This window comes from Tachyglossus aculeatus, chromosome 1 (assembly GCF_015852505.1).
Source record: "Tachyglossus aculeatus isolate mTacAcu1 chromosome 1, mTacAcu1.pri, whole genome shotgun sequence".
NCBI lineage: Eukaryota > Metazoa > Chordata > Mammalia > Monotremata > Tachyglossidae > Tachyglossus > Tachyglossus aculeatus.
The window spans coordinates 9,872,284-9,891,537 of record NC_052066.1 but is presented as its reverse complement, the minus strand read 5'-3'; the positions used below and the strand labels follow the sequence as shown (position 1 = coordinate 9,891,537).

Below are 19,254 nucleotides of genomic sequence, written 5' to 3'. Positions count from 1 at the left end.
GAGGCGGGATTAGAACCCAGGCCCTCTGACTCCCAAGCCCGGGCTCTAACCACTGGCCCACGCTGCTTCTCCGCTCAATCAATCAATCGTATTTATTGAGCGCTTACAGTGTGCAGAGCACCGGACTAAGCGCTTGCGAAGTCCAAGTTGGCAACATAGACGTGTCCTTACTTCAATCAATCAATCGTATTTATTGAGCGCTTACTGTGTGCAGAGCACTGGACTAAGCGCTTGGGAAGTATCAATCAATCAATCAATCAATCATATTTATTGAGCGCTTACTATGTGCAGAGCACTGTACTAAGCGCTTGGGAAGTACAAATTGGCAACACATAGAGACAGTCCCTACCCAACAGTGGGCTCACAGTCTAAAAGGGGGAGACAGAGAACAGAACCAAACATACTAACAAAATAAAATAAATAGAATAGAAATGTACAAGCAAAATAAATAAATAAATAAATAAATAGAGTAATAAATATGTACAACCATATATACATATATACAGGTGCTGTATATATGTATATAGGTATACATATATATATGTATATAGGTATACATATATATGTATATATGTATACCTATATATATGTATATATGTATAAGTACTTACTTCATCATCATCATCATCAATCGTGTTTATTGAGCGCTTACTTTGTGCAGAGCACTGGACTAAGCGCTTGGGAAGTACAAATTGGCAACATCTAGAGACGGTCCCTACCCAACAGTGGGCTCCCAGTCTAAAAGGGGGAGACGGAGGACAAAACCAAATGTACTAACAAAATAAAATAAATAGAATAGATAGGTAGAAATAAAATAAATATCTTATTATGCATGGCTCAGTGGCAAGAACATGGCCTTTGGAGTCAGAGGTCATCGGTTCAAATCCCGGCTCTGCCACTTGTCAGCTGTGTGACTTTGGCAAGTCACAACTTCTCTGGGCCTCAGTTACCTCACCTGTAAAATGGGGATTAAGACTGCGAGCCCCACGTGGGACAACCTGATCACCTTGTAAACTCCCCAGCGCTTAGAACAGTGCTTTGCACATAGTAAGCGCTTAATAAATGCCATTATTATTATTATTATCTTACTTGTGCATGTAGAAGAAGATGTAGCCGCTGCGGTCGCGGACGGTCTGCACCGAGGCCTCGGGGATCTTGGACACCTCCAGGTCGTTGTAGGTGAACCAGGCCTGCTTCTTGATGTCGTACACGTCGCTGATGTAATGGCCTGCAACGAGATGGGAGTCACCGCGGCGGCGGGGGTCAGAGGGTCCTGGGTTCTAATCCCGCCTCCGCCACTTCCTGCGTTCAATCGTACTCTTGTCGATCAATCAATCAATCGTATTTACTGAGCGCTTACTGTGTCTGGACAAGGCGCTTGGGAAGTCCAAGTTGGCGACGTATAGAGACGGTCCCTACCCAACCATCAATCAATCAATCGTATTTATCGAGCGCTTACTGTGCGCAGAGCACTGGACTGAGCGCTTGGGAAGTCCAAGTTGGCGACGTATAGAGACGGTCCCTACCCAACCATCAATCAATCAATCGTATTTATCGAGCGCTTACTGTGCGCAGAGCACTGGACTGAGCGCTTGGGAAGTGCAAGTTGGCAACGTATAGAGACGGTCCCTACCCAACCATCAATCAATCAATCGTATTTATCGAGCGCTTACTGTGCGCAGAGCACTGGACTGAGCGCTTGGAACGTACAAGTTGGCAACGTATAGAGACGGTCCCTACCCAACAATCAATCAATCAATCGTATTGATTGAGCGCTTACTGTGTGCAGAGCACTGGACAAAGCACTTGGGACGCACAAGTTGGCAACATGTAGAGACGGTCCCTACCCAACAGCGGGTTCACAGTCTAAAAGGGGGAGACAGAGAACAAAACCAAACATACTCACAAAATAAAATAAATAGAATAGATCTGTACAGGTAAAATAAATAGAGTAATAAATATGTACAAACACATATACAGATATACAGGTGCTGTGGGGAAGGGAAGGAGGTAAGGTGGGGGGGATGGAGAGGGGGGCGAGGGGGAGAGGAAGGAGGGGGCTCAGTCTGGGAAGGCCTCCTGGAGGAGGTGAGCTCTCAGTAGGGTCTAGAACGGGGAGACAGACAAGCAGCATGGCTCATTGGAAAGAGCCCGGGCTTTGGAGTCAGAGGTCATGGGTTCAAATCCCTGCTCCGCCGACTGTCAGCTGGGTGACTTGGGGCAAGTCACTTCACTTCTCTGGGCCTCAGTTTCCTCATCTGGAAAATGGGGATGAAGACTGGGAGCCCCTTGTGGGACAACCTGATCACCTTGTAACCTCCCCAGCGCTTAGAACAGTGCTTTGCACATAGTAAGCGCTTAGCAAATACCATCATCATCATCATTTACTGAGCGCTTACTGTGTGCAGAGCCCTGGACTCAGCACTTAATAATAATGGCATTTATGAAGCGCTTACTATGTGCAAAGCAATCAATCAATCAATCGTATTTATTGAGCGCTTACTGTGCGCAGAGCACTGGACTAAGCGCTTGGGAAGTCCAAGTTGGCAACATCTAGAGACGGTCCCTACCCAACAGCGGGCTCACAGTCTAGGTGGGGGAGACAGACAACAAAACAAAGCATATTAACAAAATAAAATAATAGAATAAATATGTACAAATAAAATAAATAAATAAATAGAGCAATAAATGCGTACCAACATATATCCCTATACACAGGTGCTAAAAGGGGGAGACAGAGAACAAAACCAAACATACTAACAAAATAAAATAAATAGAATAGATACGTACAAGTAAAATAAATGGAGTAATAAATATGTACAAACATCATCAATCGTATTTATTGAGCGCTTACTATGTGCAGAGCACTGTACTAAGCGCTTATATACAAACATATATACAGAGAAGCAACGTGGCTCAATGGAAAGAGCACGGGCTTGGGAGTCAAATGTGATGGGTTCAAATCCCGGCTCTGCCAATTGTCAGCTGTGTGACTTTGGGCAAGTCACTTCACTTCTCTGTGCCTCAGTTCCCTCATCTGTAAAATGGGGATGAAGACTGTGAGCCCCACATGGGACAATCTGATAACCTTGTATCTTTCCCAGTGCTTAGAACAGTGCTTCGCACAGAGTAAGCGCTTAACAAATGCCATTATTATTATTCTTATTATTATATACATATATACAGTGCTTAGAAAGCACTGTTCTAAGCGCTAGGACGCTTACAATAATAATAACGATGGCATTTGTTAAGCGCTTACTATGTGCGAAGCACTGTTCTAAGCGCTAGGACGCTTGCAATAATAATAATGATGGCATTAGTTAAGCGCTTACTATGTGCAAAGCACTGCTCTAAGCGCTAGGACGCTTACAATAATAATAATGATGGCATTTGTTAAGAGCTTACTATGTGCAAAGCACTGTACTAAGCGCTAGGATGCTTACAATAATAATAATGATGGCATTTAAGCGCTTACTATGTGCAAAGCACTGTTCTAAGCGCTAGGACGCTTACAATAATAATAATGATGGCATTTGTTAAGTGCTTACTAAGTGCAAAGCACTGTTCTAAGCGCTAGGACGCTTACAATAATAATAATGATGGCATTTGTTAAGCGCTTACTATGTGCGAAGCACTGTTCTAAGCAGTGGGGGGATACAAGGTGATCCGGTTGTCCCACGTGGGGCTCACAGTCTTAATCTCCATTTTACAGATGAGGGAACTGAGGCCCAGAGAAGTGAAGTGACTTGCCCAAAGCCACACAGCTGACAATTGGCAGAGGTGGGATTTGAACCCATGACCTCTGGCTCCCAAGACCGGGCTCTTTCCACTGAGCCACGCTGCTTCTCTATAATAATGGCATTTATTAAGCGCTTACTATGTGCGAAGCACTGTTCTAAGCAGTGGGGGGATACAAGGTGATCAGGTGGTCCCACGTGGGGCTCACAGTCTTAATCCCCATTTTACAGATGAGGGAACTGAGGCACAGAGAAGTTAAGTGACTTGCCCAAAGCCACACAGCTGACAATTGGCAGAGGCGGGATTTGAACCCATGACCTCTGGCTCCCAAGCCTGTGCTCTTTCCACTGAGCCACGCTGCTTCTCTATAATGATGGCGTTTATTAAGCGCTTACTATGTGCAAAGCACTGTTCTAAGCGCTGGAGACTGCAAGACTCTGTCTCCCCCTCCAATAATAATAAATAGTGTTGGTATTTGTTAAGCACTTACTATGTGCCAAGCACTGTTCTAAGCGCTGGAGACTGCAAGACTCTGTCTCCCCCTCTAATACTAATAAATAATGTTGGTATTTGTTAAGCACTTACTACGTGCCAAGCACTGTTCTAAGCGCTGGGGGGGATACAAGGTTCATTCATTCATTCAATCGTATTTACTGAGCGCTTACTGTGTGCAGAGCACTGTATTAAGCACTTGGGAAGTACAAGTTGGCAACATACAGACACGGTCCCTACCCAACAGCGGGCTCACAGTCGAAAAGGGGCAGACAGAGAACAAAACAAAACATATTAACAAAATAAAATATGTAGAATAAATATGTACAAGTAAAATAGAGTTACAAATACGTACAAACATATATTCATTCATTCATTCAATCGTATTTATTGAGCGCTTACTGTGTGCAGAGCACTGGACTAAGCACTTGGGAAGTCCAAGTTGGCAACATACAAAGACGGTCCCTACCCAACAGTGGGCTCACAGTCTAGAAGGGGGAGACAGAGAACAAAAGATATTAACAAAATAAAATAAGTAGAATAAATATGTACAAGTAAAATAGAGTAACAAATACGTACAAACATATATACATATATATATATTCATTCATTCATTCATTCAATCGTATTTATTGAGCGCTTACTGTGTGCAGAGCACTGTACTAAGCGCTTGGGAAGTCCAAGTTGGCAACATATAGAGACAGTCCCTACCCAACAGTGGGCTCACAATCTAAAAGGGGGAGACAGAGAACAAAACCAAACATATTAACAAAATAAAATAAGTAGAATAAATATGTAGAAGTAAAATAGAGTTACAAATACGTACAAACATATATTCATTCATTCATTCAATCGTATTTATTGGGCGCTTACTGTGTGCAGAGCACCGGACTAAGCGCTTGGGAAGTCCAAGTTGGCAACATCTAGAGACAGTCCCTACCCAACAGTGGGCTCACAGGCTAGAAGGGGGAGACAGAGAACAATACATATTAATAAAATAAAATAAGTAGAATACATATGTACAAGTAAAATAGAGTAACAAATACGTAAAATAATATATATAATATATAATATAATATATTATATTATATCATAGTATATATAATTTATAATTATATATAATGTAATATTATATATATATGTATATATATATACACATGGTGATCAGGTTGTCCCAGGTGGGGCTCACAGTCTTCATCCCCATTTTCCAGATGAGGGAACTGAGGCCCAGAGAAGTGAAGTGACTTGCCCAAGGTCACAGAGCAGACAAGCGGCGGAGCCGGGATTGGAACCCACGACCTCTGACTCCTAAGCCCGGGCTCTTCCCACTAAGCCACGCTGCTTCGACTGTAAGCTCGCTGTGGACAGGGACTGTGCCTGTTGACTGTTAAATTCTTCCCAGTGCTTAGTGCCATGCTCTGCACACAGTAAGCGCTCAATAATAATGATAATAATAATAATAATAATAATGGCGGCATTAATATTGCATTTAATGATGGCATTATACAAGGTGACCAGGTTGTCCCATGGAGGCTCAGTCTTCACCCCCATTTTAATAATAATAATAATAATAATAATAATAATGGCATTTATTAAGCGCTTACTATGTGCACAGCACTGTTCTAAGCGCTGGGGAGGTTACAAGGTGATGAGGTTGTCCCACGGGGGGCTCACAGTCTTAACCCCCATTTTACAGATGAGGTCACTGAGGCCCAGAGAAGCTAAGCGACTTGCCCAAAGTCACACAGCTGACAACTGGCTGAGCTGAGATTCGAACCCATGACCTCTGACTCCGAAGCCCGGGCTTTTTCCCACTGAGCCATGCAATAAATAAGATCGAATGAATGAATGAACGTAGGCCAGGGATGATGTCCAAACTGATCATCTGGGGCTTACTGCTTAGTACATCATCAATCGTATTTATTGAGCGCTTACTATGTGCACAGCACTGTACTAAGCGCTTGGGAAGTACAAATTGGCAACATATAGAGACAGTCCCATACCCAACAGTGGGCTCACAGTCTAAAAGGGGGAGCAGTGCCTGACACATGGTATGCGCTTAACGAATATCATTTTTTGATTTTTTTATATATTAAAAACTGTCTCATTTGGTTTCCTACTAATTTACAGTCAGCCAGAGCGCCCAATTGGGTGCCTCATTTCAATCTCTTTGAACATTACCTGCAATAATAATGGTGGCACTTGTTAAGCGCTTACTATGTGCCAAGCACTGTTCTAAGCGCTGGGGAGATACAAGGTTATCAGGTTGTCCCAGGTGGGGCTCACAGTCTTCATCCCCATTTTCCAGATGAGGGAACTGAGGCCCAGGAAATAACAATAATAATAATAATGGTATTTGCTAAGTGCTCACTATGTGCCAAGCACTGTTCTAAGCGCTGGGGAGATACGAGGTTATCAGGTTGTCCCAGGTGGGGCTCACAGTCTTCATCCCCATTTTCCAGATGAGGGAACTGAGGCCCAGGAAGTAATAATAATAATGATGGTATTTGTTAAGTGCTTACTATGTGCTGAGCACTGTTCTAAGCGCTGGGGAGGATACAAGGTAATCAGGTTGTCCCAGGTGGGGCTCACAGTCTTCATCCCCGTTTTCCAGATGAGGGAACTGAGGTCCAGGAAATAATAATAATAATAATGATGGTATTTGTTAAGTGCTCACTATGTGCCAAGCACTGTTCTAAGTGCTGGGGAGATACAAGGTTATCAGGTTGTCCCAGGTGGGGCTCACAGTCTTCATCCCCATTTTCCAGATGAGGGAACTGAGGCCCAGGAAATAATAATAATAATGAGGGTATTTGTTAAGTGCTTACTATGTGCCGAGCACTGTTCTAAGTGCTGGGGAGGATACAAGGTAATCAGGTTGTTCCACGTGGGGCTCAGTTTTCATCCCCATTTTCCAGATGAGGGAACTGAGGCCCAGGAAGTAATAATAATAATGACGGTATTTGTTAAGTGCTTACTATGTGCCGAGCACTGTTCTAAGCGCTGGGGAGGATACAAGGTAATCAGGTTGTCCCACTTGGGGCTCAGTCTTCATCCCCATTTTCCAGATGAGGGAACTGAGGCACAGAGAAGTCATGTGACTTGCCCAAAGTCACCCAGCTGACAGTTGGCAGAGCCAGGATTAGAACCCATGACATCTGACTCCCAAGCTGGGGCTCTTTCCACTGAGCCACGCCGCTTCTCTTAATAATGACGGTATTTGTTAAGTGCTTACAATGTGCCGAGCACTGTTCTAAGCACTGGGGGACATACAAGGCGATCAGGTTTTCCCACGGGGGGCTCACAGTCTTCATCCCCATTTTACAGATGAGGAAACTGAGGCACAGAGAATAATAATAATGATAATAATGGCATTTATTGAGCACTTACTATGTGCAAAGCGCTGAGCACTGTTCTAGGCGCTGGGAGCTTAGAGAAGTGATGTGACTGGCCCAAAGTCACCCAGCTGACAAGTGGCGGAGCCGGGATTAGAACCCACGACCTCTGACTCCCAAGCCGGGGCTCTTTCCACTGAGCCACACTGCTTCTCTTTATAATGATGGTATTTGTTAAGTGCTTACAATGTGCCGAGCACTGTTCTAAGCGCTGGGGGACATACAGGGCCATCAGGCTGTCCCACGGGGGGCTCACAGCCTTCATCCCCATTTTACAGATGAGGAAACTGAGGCACAGAGAATAATAATAATGATAATAACGGCATTTATTAAGCGTTTACTATGTGCAAAGCGCTGAGCACTGTTCTAAGCGCTTGGAGCTTACAGAAGTGACGTGACTTGCCCAAAGTCACCCAGCTGACAAGGGGCGGAGCCAGGATTAGAACCCATGACATCTGACTCCCAAGCCGGGGCTGTTTCCACTGAGCCATGCCGCTTCTCTTAATAATGATGGTATTTGTTAAGTGCTTACAATGTGCCGAGCACTGTTTTAAGCGCTGGGGGACATACAAGGAGAGCAGGTTGCCCCAGGTGGTGCTCACAGTCTTCATCCCCATTTTACAGATGAGGAAACTGAGGCACAGAGAATAATAATAATGATAATAATGGCATTTATTAAGCGCTTATTATGTGCAGAGCGCTGAGCACTGTTCTAAGCGCTGGGAGCTTAGAGAAGTGAAGTGACTGGCCCAAAGTCACCCAGCTGACAAGGGGCGGAGCCGGGATTAGAACCCATGACATCTGACTCCCAAGCCGGGGCTCTTTCCACTGAGCCACGCTGCTTCTCTTCATAATGATGGTATTTCTTAAGTGCTTACAATGTGCCGAGCACTGTTCTAAGCGCTGGGGGACATACAAGGCCATCAGGTTGTCCCACGGGGGGCTCACAGTCTTCATCCCCATTTTACAGATGAGGAAACTGAGGCACAGAGACTAATAATAATAATAATAATGGCATTTATTAAGCGTTTACTATGTGCAAAGCGCTGAGCACTGTTCTAAGCGCTGGGAGCTTAGAGAAGTGACGTGACTTGCCCAAAGTCACCCAGCTGACAAGTGGCGGAGCCAGGATTAGAACCCACGACCTCTGACTCCAAAACCCGGGCTCTTTTCCACTATGCCACGCAGAGAAGTGCAGTGACTTACCCAAGGTCACCCAGCTGACGAGTGGCGGAGCCGGGATTAGAACCCACAACCTCTGACTCTCCAGCTTGAATGAATGACCACCTGCTCACCTTGTAACCTCCCCAGCGCTTAGAACAGTGCTTTGCACATAGTAAGCGCTTAATAAATGCCATTATTAATATTATTAATATTTATTTTATTTTGTTGGTATGTTTGGTTTTGTTCTCTTTCTCCCCCTTTTAGACTGTGAGCCCACTGTTGGGTAGGGACTGTCTCTCTGTGTTGCCAATTTGTACTTCCCAAGCACTCAGTACAGTGCTCTGCACATAGTAAGCGCTCAATAAATACAATTGATTGATTGATTGATTGATTATTATTATATTAATATCTACCTCCCCCTCCGGACTGGAAGCTTGTTAGGGGCAGGGAATGTGTCTACCAACTGTGTTCTATTGTCCTGTCCTAGGCACTTAGGACAGGACAGTGCACATACTAAGCGCTCAATAACACGAGAAGCAGCATGGCACGGTGGATGGAGCCCGGGCTTAAGTCAGAAGGACCTGGGTTCTAATCCCGCTCTGCCACTTGTCTGCTGGGTGACCTTGGGCCAGTCACTTCACCTCTCTGGGCCTCAGTTCCCGCATCTGGAAAATGGGGACTGACATGGGGAGCTCTATGTGTGACGGGAAGCATGTCCCCAATCTGAGCAACCCCGGTGGTTAGTATAGTGCCAGGCACATACTAAGCGCTTAATCAATCAATCGTATTTATTGAGCACTTACCGTGTGCAGAGCACTGTACTAAGCGCTTGGGAAGTACAAGTTGGCAACATAGAGAGCCAGTCCCTACCCAACAATGGGCTCACAGTCTTAGACGGGGGAGACAGAGAACAAAACCAAACATATTAACAAAATAAAATAAATAGAATAGATATCATCATCATCATATTTATTGAGCGCTTACTGTGTGCAGAGCACTGTACTAAGCGCTTGGGAAGGACAAGTTGGCGACATATAGAGACAGTCCCTACCTAACAATAGGCTCACAGTCTTAGACGGGGGAGACAGAGAACAAAACCAAACATATTAACAAAATAAAATAAACAGAATAGATATGTACAAGTAAAATAAATAGAGTGATAAATATGTACAAATATATATACATATATACAGGTTAACAAACACTGTAAAAAATAAATATGGACGATACGGTTGATCGATTCATTCAATCGTATTTATTGAGCTGAAATATGACTGAATGAATGAATCGTGGTTGAGGGCCGGGGGCCTGGGACTCGGAGGACCCGAGTTCTTGTCCCGGCTTGGCCAAAAATCTGCTGCGGGCCTTACTATTCCTTCTTCTCACCTCACCTCCTCCAGGAGGCCTTCCCAGACTGAGCCCCCTCCTTCCTAGTCCCCCTCTCCATCCCCACCGTCTTACCTCCTTCCCTTCCCCACAGCACCTGCATATGTGTATAGATGTTTGCACATATTTATTACTCTATTTATTTATTTATTTTACTTGTACATATCTATTCTCTTTATTTTATTTTGTTAATATGTTTGGTTTTGTTCTCTGTCTCCCCCTTCTAGACTGTGAGCCCACTGTTGGGTAGGGACCGTCTCTAAGACAAGACTGTCTAAGACTGTCTCTAAGAGAAGCAGCGTGGCTCAGTGGAAAAGAGCCCGGGCTTTGGAGTCAGAGGTCACGGGTTCAAATCCCGGCTCTGCCACTTGTCAGCTGTATGACTTTGGGCACGTCACTTCACTTCTCTGTGCCTCAGTTCCCTCATCTGTAAAATGGGGATGAAGACTGTGAGCCCCACGTGGGACAACCTCATGACCTTGTATTCCCCAGCGCTTAGAACAGTGCTTTGCACATAGTAAGCGCTTAATAAAATGCCATTATTATTATTATATGTTGCCAACTTGTACTTCCCAAGTGCTTAGTACAGTGCTCTGCACACAGTAAGCGCTCAATAAATACGATTGATTGATTGATTCTTCTCTGGAGGAGGACAGACCCCTCCCGGCCCCCTCCCGCAGACCCTCCGCCTCCGGCCTGTCCCCCTCCCACGCGCCCCAACCCCCGGAGCCGCTTTACCCGAAGACGAAGTGCTGCCGATGTGGCTGACGACGCTGATGAGCCGATAGGAGTGGGGAAGGCTTCCCGTCTGGAGAAGGGAAGGAAGGGGGTTCAGCGCCCGGGGGTCGCGGGGTCAAGGTCACCGCCAGCCCTCCAACCCCCACCCCGCTCCTTCCCCTTTCCTTTCCCCCATCCCGCCTTCCTCTCATTCCTAATAATAATAAAGAATACAATATAACCATACTCCCCCTCCTCCCTCTCTCCATCCCCGCCTGCCTTACCTCCTTCCCTTCCCCACAGCACCTGTATATATGTATATATGTTTTTACGTATTTATTACTCTATTTTACTTGTACATATTCTATTTATTTTATTACTATGTTTGGTTTTGTTGTCTGTCTCCCCCTTCTAGACTGTGAGCCCGCTGGTGGGTCGGGACCGTCTCTATATGCTGCCAACTTGGACTTCCAAAGTGCTTAGTCCAGTGCTCTGCACACAGTAAGCGCTTAATAAATACGATTGAATTACTCTACTATGTATTACTCTATTTTAGTTGTACATATCTATTCTATTTATTTTATTTTGTTAATATGTTTGGTTTTGTTCTCTGTCTCCCCCTTCTAGACTGTGAGCCCGCTGGTGGGTAGGGACTGTCTCTATATGTTGCCAACTTGGACTTCCAAAGCGCTTAGTCCAGTGCTCTGCACACAGTAAGCGCTTCATAAATACGATTGAATGAATTACTCTACTATGTATTACTCTATTACTCTATTTACTTTACTTGTACATATCTATTCTATTTATTTTATTTTGTTAATATGTTTGGTTCTGTTCTCTGTCTCCCCCTTCTAGACTGTAAGCCCGCTGGTGGGTAGGGACCGTCTCTAGATGTTGCCAACTTGGACTTCCCAAGCGCTTAGTCCAGTGCTCTGCACACAGTAAGCGCTTAATAAATACGATTGAATGAATTACTCTACTATGTATTACTCTATTTACTTTACTTGTACATATCTATTCTATTCATTTTATTTTGTTAATATGTTTGGTTTTGTTCTCTGTCTCCCCTTTCCAGACTGTGAGCCCGCTGGTGGGTAGGGACCGTCTCTCTATGTTGCCAACTTGGACTTCCCAAGCGCTTAGTCCAGTGCTCTGCACACAGTAAGCGCTTCATAAATACGATTGAATGAATTACTCTACTATGTATTACTCTATTACTCTATTTACTTTACTTGTACATATCTATTCTATTTATTTTATTTTGTTAATATGTTTGGTTCTGTTCTCTGTCTCCCCCTTCTAGACTGTGAGCCCGCTGGTGGGTAGGGACCGTCTCTATAGGTTGCCAACTTGGACTTCCCAAGCGCTTAGTCCAGTGCTCTGCACACAGTAAGCGCTTAATAAATACGATTGAATGAATTACTCTACTATGTATTACTCTATTTACTTTACTTGTACATATCTATTCTATTCATTTTATTTTGTTAATATGTTTGGTTTTGTTCTCTGTCTCCCCCTTCTAGACTGTGAGCCCGCTGTTGGGTAGGGACTGTCTCTATATGTTGCCAACTTGGACTTCCCAAACGCTTAGTCCAGTGCTCTGCACACAGTAAGTGCTTAATAAATACGATTGAATGAATTACTCTACTATGTATTACTCTATTTATTTTACTTGTACATATCTATTCTATTTATTTTATTTTGTTACTATGTTTGGTTTTGTTGTCTGTCTCCCCCTTCTAGACTGTGAGCCCGCTGGTGGGTAGGGACCGTCTCTATAGGTTGCCAACTTGGACTTCCCAAGCGCTTAGTCCAGTGCTCTGCACACAGTAAGCGCTTAATAAATACGATTGAATGAATTACTCTACTATGTATTACTCTATTTTACTTGTACATATCTATTCTATTCATTTTATTTTGTTAATCTGTTTGGTTTTGTTCTCTGTCTCCCCCTTCTAGACTGTGAGCCCGCTGGTGGGTAGGGACCGTCTCTAGATGTTGCCAACTTGGACTTCCCAAGAGCTTAGTCCAGTGCTCTGCACGCAGTAAGCGCTTAATAAATACGATTGAATGAATTACTCTACTATGTATTACTCTATTACTCATTTATTTTACTTGTACGTATCTATTCTATTTATTTTATTTTGTTAATATGTTTGGTTTTGTTCTCTGTCTCCCCCTTCTAGACTGTGAGCCCGCTGTTGGGTAGGGACCGTCTCTAGATGTTGCCAACTTGGACTTCCCAAGCGCTTAGTCCAGTGCTCTGCATACAGTAAGCGCTCAATAAATACGATTGATTGATTGATCCCGTCTTCCTCTCATTCCTAATAATAATAATAATAATAACCCCATCCCAACTTCCTCTCATTCATAATAATAATAATAATAATAATGATGATGGCGTTTGTTAAGCGCTTACTATGTGCCAAGCGCTGGGGAGGATATAAGGTGATCAGGTTGTCCCGCGGGGGGCTCACCGTTTTAATAATAACAATAATGGTATTTGTTAAGCACATACAATGCGCAAAGCACTGTTCTAAGTGCTGGGGAGGGTACAAGGTGATCAGGCGGTCCCCCGGGGGGCTCACAGTCTTCATCCCCATTTGACAGATGAGGGAACTGAGGCCCAGAGAAGTGAAGTGACTTGCCCAAAGTCACGCAGCTGACCAGCGGAGGAGCCGGGATTTGAACTCATGACCTCTGACTCTAAAGCCCGGGCTCTTTCCACTGAGCCATGTCGCTTCTCTTTATTCGATCGTATTTACTGAGCGCTTACTGTGTGCAGAGCACCGGCAGAAGCACCTGGAAGAGGACGATAAAATTGCCTGTGCCCACCCCAGCGCTTAGTACAGTGCCTGGCACAGAGTAAGTGCCCCAGACTGAGCCCCCTCTTACCTCTCCCCCTCCCCCCCGCCCTACCTCCTTCCCCTCCCCGCAGCACCTGTATATTCATTCATTCATTCGTATTTATTGAGCGCTTACTGTGTGCAGAGCACTGTACTAAGCGCTTGGGAAGTACAAGTCGGCAACATATAGAGATGGTCCCTACCCAACAACGGGCTCACAGTCTAGAAGGGGGAGACAGTATATATGTTTGTACAGATTTTTTACTCTATTTTACTTGCACATATTTACTATTTTATTCATTTTGTTAATGATGTGCATAGAGCTTTACTTCTATTTATTCTGGTGACTTGATACCTGTCCACATGTTTGGTTTTGTTGTCCGTCCCCGCTTCTAGACTGTGAGCCCACTGTTGGGTAGGGACTGTCTCTATATGTTGCCAACTTGTACTTCCCAAGTGCTTAGTACAGTGCTCTGCACACAGTAAGTGCTCAATAAATACGATTGAATGAATGAATGAATATGTTGCCAACTTGTACTTCCCAAGCACTTAGTCCAGTGCTCTGCACACAGTAAGCGCTCAATAAATGATTGAATGAATGAATATGTTGCCAGCTTGTACTTCCCAAGCGCTTAGTACAGTGCTCTGCCCACAGTAAGCGCTCAATAAATATGATTGAATGAATGAATATGTTGCCAACTTGTACTTCCCAAGCGCTTAGTACAGTGCTCTGCACACAGTAAGTGCTCAATAAATACGACTGAATGAATGAATATGTTGCCAACTTGTACTTCTCAAGCGCTTAGTCCAGTGCTCTGCCCACAGTAAGCGCTCAATAAATACGATTGAATGAATGAATGAATAAATACCGTAATTATTAAAATTATAATTATAACACAACACTGAACAGATATTCATTCATTCAATTGCATTTACTGAGCGCTTACTGTGTGCAGAGCACTGGACTAAGCATTTAAGAGAAGCATTGTAGCTCAGTGGAAAGAGCCCGGGCTTTGGAGTCAGTGGTCATGGGTTCAAATCCCGGCTCTGCCACTTGTCAGCTGGGTGCCTTTGGGCCGGTCACTTCACTTCTCTGGGCCTCAGTTACCTCATCTGGAAAATGGGGATTGACTGGGAGCCCCCCATGGGGACAACCTGATCACCTTGTAGCCTCCCCAGGGCTTAGAACAGTGCTGTGCACATAGTAAGTGCTTAATGAATGCATTATTATTATTATTATTATTATTATTATTATTATTATTATTATTATTATTATTATTATTCCCTGCTCACAACGACCTGAGAGTCTGGGGGCCTGGAGGGAGGGGAGGGAGACATTACCCCCATCCCTCTTTGCTCTCCACCCACCCTCCACGACCCCAAGGAATCGAGGAAGGCAGGGGAGGAGGAGGATATACGGGGAGGAGGGTATTTCCTGGCAAAACCACCTCGTAATAATAATAATGAGTGTAGTAACAATAATAATAATAATAATTCTGGCATTTATTAAGTGCTTACTACATGCCAGGCACTGTACTATGCGCTGGGGTGGATCCAATCAAATCAGGCTGGACATAGTCCCTGTCCCACGTGGGGCTTGATCCCCGTTTTCTAGATGAGGGAACCGAGGCCCAGTGAAGTGACTTGTCCAAGGTCTCTCGGCAGACAAGTGGCAGAGCCGGGATTAGAACCCAAGTCCTTCTGACTGTCAGGCCTGGGCTCTAATAATGATGGCATTTATTAAGCGCTTACTTTGTGCAAAGCACTGTTCTAAGCGCCGGGGTAGATACAAAGTAATCAAGTTGTCCCACATGGGGCTCACAGCCTTAATCCCCATTTTACAGATGAGGTAACTGAGGCCCAGAGAAGTGAAGTGACTTGCCCAAAGTCACACAGCTGACAAGTGGCAGAGCCGGGATTTGAACCCATGACCACTGACTCCAAAGCCCGGGCTCTTTCTGCTGAGCCTCCCTGCTCTAGCCATTAGACCTTTTAGACTGTGAGCCCACTGTTGGGTAGGGACCGTCTCTATATGTTGCCAACTTGGACTTCCCAAGCGCTTACTACAGTGCTCTGCACACAGAAGCGCTCAATAAATACGATTGATGATAACTGATGACGATTAGGCCACACTGCCTCTCCAGGGGGAGGGTCTGGAGGATTTGGAAGTAACGTGACCTAAGTGGTTGGGACAGTAGAGCAGAACAACAAATAATCAATCAATCGATCGTATTTATTGAGCGCTTACTGTGTGCAGAGCACTGTACTAAGCGCTTGGGAAGTACAAGTTGGCAACATATAGAGACAGTCCCTACCCAACAGTGGGCTCACAGTCTAGAAGGGGGAGACAGAGAACCAAACCAAACATATTAACAAAATAAAATAAATAGAATAGATATGTACAAGTAAAATAAATAGAGTAATAAATATGTACAAACATATATACAGGTGCTGTGGGGAACAGCACAGACATATTGAGAAGCAGTGTGGCATAGTGGAAAGAGCCCGGGCTTGGGAGTCAGAGGTCGTGGGTTCTAATCCCGGCTCCGCCACTTGTCAGCTGTACGACCTTGGGCAAATCACTTGACTTCTCTGGGCCTCAGTTCCCTCATCTGGAAAATGGGGATGAAGACTGGGAGCCCCACGGGGGACAACCTGATCACCTTGTCTCCTTGGTGCTTAGAACAGTCCCTGGCACATAGTAAGCGCTTAACAAATACCAAGATTATTATTAGTCCCTGCCCATAATGAGTCTACAAGTCTAGAGATGAAGACCTGGGTTCTAATCCCGGCTCTGCCACGTGCCTTGGGCAAGACTGGGCCTCACCCTCGTCTGTAAAATGGAGATTAAGAGATGGTAAGCCTCGTGATGGATAGGGATGGCCTGGCACATAGCAAGTGCTTAACAAATACTATATTTTTTTTAAAAAAGAGAGATATGGGAAGAGATGGGAAGAGAAAGGGAGAAATGGGCAGAAACTATGTGACTTTGGGCAAGTCACTTCATTTAATAATAACAATAATAATAATAATAATAATGGCATTTATTAAGCGCTTACTATGTGCAAAGCACTGTTTGAAGCGCTGGGGAGGTTACAAGGTGATCGAGTTGTCCCACCGGGGGGGCTTATAGTCTTAATCTCCCATTTTACAGATGAGGTAACTGAGGCCCAGAGAAGTGAAGCGACTTGCCCAAAGTCACACAGCTAATTGGCAGAGCCAGGATTTGAACCCATGACCTCTGACTCCAAAGCCTAGGCTCTTTCCACTAAGCCACGCTGCTTCTCCATTTCTCTGTGCCTCAGTTCCCTCACTTGCAAAACAGGGATGAAGACTGTGAGCCCCATGTGGGACAGGTACTGTGTCCGACCTGATTAGCTTGGATCTACCCCTGCGCTTAGAACAGTGCTTGGCTCATGGTAAGCACTTAACAAGTACCAAAATTATTATTTTTATCATTATTATTAGACCTCTGGGCCTCAGTTTCTTCACCTGTCAGAGGGGCGATCAATATCTGCTATGTGTCCCCCTCTCCATCCCCCCCATCTTACCTCCTTCCCTTCCCCACAGCACCTGTATATATGGATATATGTCTGTACGTATTTATTATTCTATTTATTCATGTATTTATTTTACTTGTACATATCTATTCTATTTATTTTGTTAATATGTTTGGTTTTGTTCTCTGTCTCCCCCTTTTAGACTGTGAGCCCACTGGTGGGTAGGGACTGTCTCTATATGTTCCAATTTGTACTTCCCAAGCGCTCAGTACAGTGCTCTGCACATAGTAAGCGCTCAATAAATACGATTGATGATGATGATGATGATGTCCCACTTAGACTGTGAGCTCCATGTGGGACATGGACTGTGTCCAACCTGATTAGCTTGCATCCACCCCGGTGCATAGTAGTTCATTCATTCATTCATTCATTCAATCATATTTATTGAGCGCTTACTGTGTGCAGAGCACTGTACTAAGCGCTTGGGAAGTCCAAGTTGGCAACATATAGAGACGGTCCCTACCCAACAGCGGGCTCACAGTCTAGAAGGGGGAGACAGACAACAAAACACAACATATTAACAAAATAAAATTAATATGTACAAATTAAATACATACAAACATATATTCATATTAAGCGCTTACTATATGCAAAGCACCGTTCTAAGCACTGGGGAGGTTACAAGGTAATCAGTTTGTCCCATTGGGGGCTCACCGTCTTAATCCCCATTTTCCAGATGAGGGAACTGAGGCCCAGAGAAGTGAAGTGCCTTGCCCAAAGTCACACAGCTGACAACTGGCAGAGCTGGGATTTGAACCCACGACAAGTCTTGGCACGCAGTAAGCGCTTCACAAATAATAATAATCATCGTGGTATTTGTTAAGCGCTTACTACGTGTCAAGCACTGTTCTAAGCGCTGGGGGAGATACAAGGTCATCAGGTTGTCCCTCGTGGGGCTCACGGCCTTCATCCCCATTTTCATCATCATCATAATGGCATTTATTAAAGCGCTTACTATGTGCAGAGCACTGTTCAAAGCACTGGGGAGGTCACGAGGTGATCAGGTTGTCCCACGGCGGGGCTCACAGTCTTCCTCCCCATTTTTCAGAGGAGGGAACTGAGGCCCGGAGGAGTGAAGCGACGGGCCCAAGGTCACCCAGCTGACAAGTGGCGGGGCCGGGATTTGAACCCACGACTTCTGACTCCCAAGCCCGGGCTCTTTCCACTGGGCCACGCGGCTTCTCCGTGGCTATTAATAAATCCCGTCAGTGTGTGAAAGTGGCGTGGCTTTAGTGGGAAAGAGCGAGGGCCTGCGGAGGCAGAGGATTTCCGAATCCAGCTCCACCCCCGGCCTGTTTGCTTTCGGGTGAGTCGCTGAATTCCTCCGTGCCTCAGTTACCTCATCTGCAAAATGGGGATAAAAGTCCCTGTCCTCCCTGATTATCTTGTTCCTACCACACTCTTTAGACTGTAAGCTCACGGTGGGCAGGAAACGTGTCTTCCGACTCTGTTACAGTGCACTTTCCCAAGTGCTTACTACCATGCTGTGCACAGTTAGCGCTCAATAATAATAATAATAATAATAATAATAATAATAATAATAATGGCATTTGTTAAGCGCTTACTATGTGCAAAGCACTGTTCTAAGCGCTGGGGGGGATACAATGTGATCAAGTTGTCCCACGTGCAATAAATACCGCTGATAAACTGATATCACAGCACTTGGCAAAGAAAGTTATCTATGCCGTCACTGCTCTCATTGTTTCTCTTTGGTGAAGATAGTAATAATAATAATGGCATTTTTTAAGCGCTTACTACGTGCAAAGCACTGTTCTAAGCGCTGGGGGGGATATAATGTGATCAAGTTGTCCCACGTGCAATAAATACCGCTGATAAACTGATATCACAGCACTCGGCAAAGAAAGTGTTCTATGCCATCACTGCCTTCATTGTTTCTCTTCGGTGAAGATAATAATAATAATAATGGCATTTTTTAAGCGCTTACTACGTGCAAAG

General features: G+C 44.7%; 1 protein-coding gene across 1 annotated transcript in view; it reads right to left on the bottom strand.

Annotated features, from left to right (window-relative positions):
- The window catches only part of USP37 (ubiquitin specific peptidase 37), a 270,227-nt gene that overhangs the window by 5,423 nt on the left and 245,550 nt on the right, over window positions 1-19,254 (bottom strand). The window contains exons 22-23 of the mRNA XM_038740830.1: window positions 10,914-10,983; window positions 1,090-1,228 (exon numbers count right to left, since the gene is read on the bottom strand). Of these exons, the coding sequence (XP_038596758.1) occupies window positions 1,090-1,228; window positions 10,914-10,983 (209 nt within the window). The remainder of the gene's footprint in view (window positions 1-1,089; window positions 1,229-10,913; window positions 10,984-19,254) is intronic.